The 6,220-nt window shown below is 37.1% G+C and overlaps 1 protein-coding gene across 1 annotated transcript; it reads left to right on the forward strand.

Moving 5' to 3' along the window:
• Positions 1-2,234: 2,234 nt before the first annotated feature.
• Positions 2,235-5,792, forward strand: LOC132104628 (protocadherin Fat 1-like). The gene is made up of 9 exons (XM_059510224.1): positions 2,235-2,398; positions 2,511-2,552; positions 2,662-2,752; positions 2,837-2,926; positions 4,353-4,475; positions 4,914-5,027; positions 5,132-5,225; positions 5,342-5,454; positions 5,569-5,792. The coding sequence occupies exons 3-9, from the start codon at positions 2,690-2,692 to the stop codon at positions 5,650-5,652; spliced, it is 681 nt and encodes a 226-aa protein (XP_059366207.1). The 5' UTR covers positions 2,235-2,398; positions 2,511-2,552; positions 2,662-2,689; the 3' UTR covers positions 5,653-5,792.
• Positions 5,793-6,220: the final 428 nt, after the last annotated feature.

Genomic DNA, 6,220 nt, shown 5'->3' on the forward strand with positions numbered 1-6,220 from the left:
GAAGTAATGGTGCTTCAGAAACAAGTGTTAATGATAAAAATTCTGTGACGTTTGTACTGGCTACTGTATACAGGCCACCTGAGCACCAAACAGACAAAAAGATGCATTGGGTTCAGAATTCATAGACATTCTGAACCTTATTGGGGTTACGTCTCAGGACCAACTCATTGTTGCAATCAAAATTCAGTTTTCTATCAAATCAAAGCTAAATACACATAGAAACAGTGCATATGGTGATATGGATAGACACAGATGAGACTGTTGACAAAGGAATTGTTGAGTAAAGTTGTTAGTTTTGTTTTCTTCACTTACAGAATGTATTCTCGTCGCTTCATAACGTTATGGTTGAACCACTTATGGCAGATGGACTATTCTGATGATGTCTTTTATACTTTTCTGGACCTTGACAGTGTAATATAAGTCTATGGGACAGTCACAGGCCTCCCCCCATGGAATTACAAGGGAGTAAATGATTAATGACAAAATTTTCATTTGGTGGATTATCCCTTTAATGGTGTTGAAATTATTCAGCCAAGCGATGATATCTCAGGTCATTATTTAGTCTGGTCCAAACTTCATATAGCTAAAACTGTAAATTAACTGTAAACTTTAAACTGTAAACTTCTTGTTACAAGTATGGGAGAACCATCACTTCTACCACAAAAGACTGCTTTGTAAGTAATCTTCCTGATGTATCCGAATTCCTTATTAGGATACATCAGGACAGGATACATTCTTATAGCATATCCAAAACCTCAGAACAACTTGATGATGTAACAGAAAAGACTCAACAGTAACAGAGACTATGGACTCTCTCTTTTCTAGCATCTTAAATACAGTTGCTCCTTTATGCTTAGGGAAGGTTAAGGAAAACAGTCTGACACCATGGTATAATGAGCACACTTGCACCCTAAAGTGAGCTGCCTGTAAAATGGAGCGCAGCAGGAGGAAAACCAAACTATGGGATTTTCGTATTGCTTTTGCGGGAAAGTAACCTATCCTACAGAAAAGCATTAAAAACTTCTAGATCTGATTACTTTTAGATTTTCTCTTTTAGAAGAAAACAAACATAACTCCAGATATTTATTCAATACAGTGGCTAAATTAACAAAAAACAGCATATATTCCCAACAGCACAGCAGTAATGGTTTTATGAACGATTCTGTCACCGATGGAGTTTTGGTTCCTTGCCGCTGTCGCCTCTGTCCTGCTTAGTTGGGGTCACTTCATTTACAGTGATATCATCGACTTGATCGCACAGATTCTATTTAATCTGAACTGAGCTGGATGATGAAATCACTGAATTTAAAGATAAACTGACCTTTAACTGAAAATGTAGTGTTTAATCCTGTCATTTTTCATTATTGACACTTTTTTCCTATTCGATACTGTAAAGTTTCTTTGACACAATCTGTAAGGTGACTTGACTTTTGATACCTGCTTACAGGCCATAAAGGTAAATGGCATACAATAAATAAGAGCTCAGAGAGAGATACGTATATAAGGTATAGTCATTATCTTCACTGCCAGACTTCACAATCCAAGCATCACCGACAGTGAATTATGGAAAAGATGGCCTTATTCACTGTGTTAATTATTTTAGCTTGTCTGCATGTTAACAGTTTAACGGGTGCTGCTGGTAAGTCCTATTTATGTAAAGTCAAATCTATCTATGTTTAAAATCATTATTTACTGGACAAATGTCTTCAAATGCTCATGTGGTTTTCACATGAGTTTTACTTTTGATTATGTCAAGTTTCAGTAACTATGCTGCTGATGCAACAAACAATTGAAGTAAAGATCTGAAACTGGGAGCAGAGTCATGCCACTAGCATTTGAGCAAAATTTCAGTATTTCAGACCAATTATTTAAATAAACGTTTAATTTGTCTTAATTTTCAATATATTGTATATATTAATGGAGTGTGTGCTATTGAATTGAGTTCTGAAACTAATTATTTGTTGTTTAATGTTCTTTAGAGATAGACTGCGTACATGGAAGCAGTAGAAATCTAGGAAGGATCGATGAGGGAATTGACTTTGGAGGTGAGATATGCCCACATAAAATAATACAATGTTTTATTATAATATTTAATATAAAATAAGGTATTTTCTTTTCGATCTGGTTTTTAAAGAGCATCAAAAGGGTATTAGAAAAACAACACTGGCATTATCTAGTGTGTTTGTTTTAGATTGTGTGTTAGAATATCTATTTGATCTGCCTTACAGGAGACCACATTCTAGAGACTATCACTAATATCCGCCCGGATGATCGTCTTGTTCTGGAGCCATATCTCTGTGCCATTGCTATGGAATATCTGGAGCTGGATTACACTGCTGGAAGCTCAACTGCTACCTTACGGCAGATCAAACCGTTCGATGCTGACGAAATAATGATGGTTTGTTCCATCATCACTGACCAAAGGCCTATAGATAGATAAAAGGATAGATAGGGGACCCTATTGCATTTTATTTTATCATATATGTCTGTTTGTATGCTTTGTCTTCTAGTATGCAGATGCTTTTTATTATTCAATCACCTGTGTAGGAGGGGTATGTTTATTTAAACAATAACATAATAAAATCATTAAATATGACAATGTGTTATAGAGAGAGAAAAAAAGATTACGATAAACTATAAAATGTTATTTTTCCATTTCAGGCAAAAAAACATCCGTACACTTATCGTTATGGATTTAAATGACAACCCTCCGGTCTTCCCGACCAAATCATACGGCTTCACAGTGTGGGAGGTGTGCTTAATCTTACACCTTCATAGTGTGTTTGATCACTGAGGGCACCTCTTAGTAAACCTGTCTTTCATTCTTTCATTCCAGGAGACACCTGTGGGTAAAACTGTGCTCAGTGTGACAGCTACTGATAATGATGTATCTGCACTAAGCAGAAAAACTTTATATTCTATTCTGGTAAGTCATGAATGATTCTTACATATTTGATATACGCAATAGGCTTCCGCAAAACTGCATTAATGGTGAATGCAAAAGCCCTAATTATTGGGTGATGATTGATCATTAATGAAGAAAGCCTGCTGTTAACAAACTGAATCACTGAAAGAAAGAGAAACGAGAACAGAAAAAAAGAGATGAGGCGAGCATAAATACAAGAACTACAACTGACTTCAGCCAAAGCCTTAGATTAAATAAATTGCTTTTGACTCTTGACTTCAAAGGGGTCATATGATGTGATTTCAAATTTTTCCTTTCTCTTTGGAGTGTTACAAGCTCTTGGTGCATAAAGAAGATCGGTGATGTTGTAAAGACTAAAGTCTCAAATCCAAAGAGATATTCCTTATAAAAGTTAAGACCCGTCCACACCCCCCTAAAACGGCTCGTCCTAACACGCCCCCACATATCTACGTCAGTATGTGGGAAGATTTGCATAATGCCGCCCAGATGTTCACGCAAAGAAAAAAAGCGTACCTTTTATTCTTGTCGTAGTATTGTTGTTGCCGATGCCGCCATGTCATATAGACGCTGTGTGTTTCACTGTGAAAGCGAAACTACTTTGTTTGGCCTTCCAAAAGAGGATGATATCCGCTTCGCCATGCTTGGAGCTGATCCGTGCTGGTCGCTGAGGAAATGCAACTTTGCACTGTGGATGAAGCGGAGTCCAGCAGGGGGGTCATCACATGTGGTTCCTGCAAGTATTATGTATGCTCCTTCGTAGAATACACCTGCCGCGCCGTTCTCAAGCCATCCACCTCTGCTCACTGAAACCGGTCTTTGCTCACTCAAGGCCGCGGTGTGTGACGCTGTTTCATTGAGAACGCAAAACTACTTTGTTTTTATCTTCCAAAAGAGGACATGACTAGAAATCTTATTTATATCACGTTTATAATGAGTTTTATGTTTATATCTCGTCGCTTTGTCCGAACAATGTATCCCAATATGTTAAGAGGTGTAACATTTCTGTCACACGCTTGAGGCATTCGGCCAATCACAACCCACTTGATAGCTGGCCAATCAGAGCACACCTCACTTTTCAGAGCGATGAGCTTTGTGAAAATCGACACGTTTTAGAAGGCAGGACATAGAGGAGCAACTATAATGTACAGTATGTGGAAAATCATTTGTTTTCTTTTTTACTTTAAACTGCATAAACACATTTGATTACACCAAATACACAAAATAATGTTCTTTTTAGCAGCATTACATGACCCCTTTAAAACATTAGAATTTCTTTGATTGATGTAACTGTGTATTTGGTCTGCTGTGCAGAATTGATGCATGCAAATACTTTTTTAAGAGATGAAATGAAATAACATCGCCACCAGAGTTTGCCTTTGCTTTGCATTGAGAATTTATGTATGTCCCCATCTACTCTTGTTTACAGCCTCCAGCACCAGAAGACTTTGAACTGAGTGTTGATGACCCAACGAATTCATGTAACATCAAGTTGACTAAACCTCTGAACTACAACAAGATTCAACATTACAAATTCACCCTGCTTGCTAGAGTAAAGACATTTCCTACATCCATTTCACTTTGATTACTTAACATCAAAGTACTGCTCTAGTCTACAAAGCATAGCTCATCGAAACTTAAAACTCTGTCATCATGTACGTGTTCGTGGGACACAGAAAGAGATGTTTAGCGGAATGTCCAAGCTGCTTTTTATATACAAGTATTTAAGGACCAGGAACAGATGTCATGATGACAGGATTTAGATTTTTGGATGGAAAAATTAATTTAAGGGTGATAGTAAGTCAATACTAGATATATAACAAAATAAATGAAATGTCATGAAGAGATTAAAATAGTAAATTTAATGGTTGGGTAAAGTCTAATTCAACTTTTGGGAAGGTGCTTTAATAATCCATTAGTTTGGTTACTATAGGGGTTATTTTTAACCCAACATTTTTTTTTTAAGTGAGGTTTATTTTTTTTCTTGCAGGATGTAGGAAGTCTCACTGACACGATGATAGTTGAAATAGCAGTTAAAGATGAGGACAACCTAAACCCTTATTTTGACCACTGTCAATACAAGGCATCCATTAAGGAAAATCAGGTAAATTACATGAAAAAAAAAACTATTTTATTTTTAAATTACATCAGAGGACAACATGCATGTGTGAGCAAACAAATAAAACCCTCTTTTCTGTCCATGCACAGGTAGGACACTTCTCACACATCACTCCTGAGGCCATAAAAGCTCAAGATGGCGACAAAGGCATCAACGCGTCTGTAGTTTACAGCTTAACGACAGGTATCCTTAACAGACGATTACATGACATATGTCCTAATCTAAATAATAAATAGTGAAGTTATGAAATAATGAAGTTACTGATGATAATAAAGCATGTATTGACGTTTTTGTTCCAGTCGTTCCAAATAAATACCAGAACAACTTTGAAATTGATCGAAGAAGTGGAGCGATCTCTGTGACGAAGGCACTAGACAGAGAGGAAATAGAGCAGATTTCTGTTATCATACAGGTATCGGAAGTTTCTAAAAACAGACATGAAAACTATAAGGCTGATCTTAAGAACGAGAATGCAGTACTTTGTTTCTATATATATTCTCTAAACAGTTTTTCCTTGTAAAAACAGGCAGCTCAGGAGAATGATGCCAGTAAGACGGCTGAGACTGTGGTACTGGTCACCATTGTGGATGTGAATGACATCCTGCAGTAACTTGACCAGGGGGACTGTTCTTCACCCGTTGCTTAATACATCTGATATGATTTGACAGTTGCCATATCTTTTAACCCTGATAGCTCTTAAAACCTTGTTTTGTGTTTAAATTCATTGTGCATCATAAAAGCAGTTTGAGATTTGAGAAGTGAGTCTGCATCTCCTGCAATTTATTAAAGCCGCCAGCATAATAACGGACATCCCTGTTGTCAAATTAACACTGCTGGGTGTCTATATGGGTCCACACTACAGGGTGTTAAAAGTAACACTGAAGCGGTGTTGAAGTTAATGAGATAATTAAGTTATTAAGTGATTATTGCGCATTAATGATGAACACCTACTGTTACAAGCAGAATCACTGAAGAGAAACAGAAAAAAAGAGCAACACAACAAATAAGTGAAATTGACAGTGAAGTGAAATACAGCCAAGTATGGTGACCCATACTCAGAATTCGTGCTCTGCGTTTAACCCATCCAAAATGCACACACACACACACACACACACACACACACACACACTGTGAACACACACACCGTGAACACACACCCGGAGCAGTGGGAAGTCATT

Source organism: Carassius carassius, chromosome 1 (genome assembly GCF_963082965.1).
Source record: "Carassius carassius chromosome 1, fCarCar2.1, whole genome shotgun sequence".
Taxonomy (NCBI): Eukaryota; Metazoa; Chordata; class Actinopteri; order Cypriniformes; family Cyprinidae; genus Carassius; species Carassius carassius.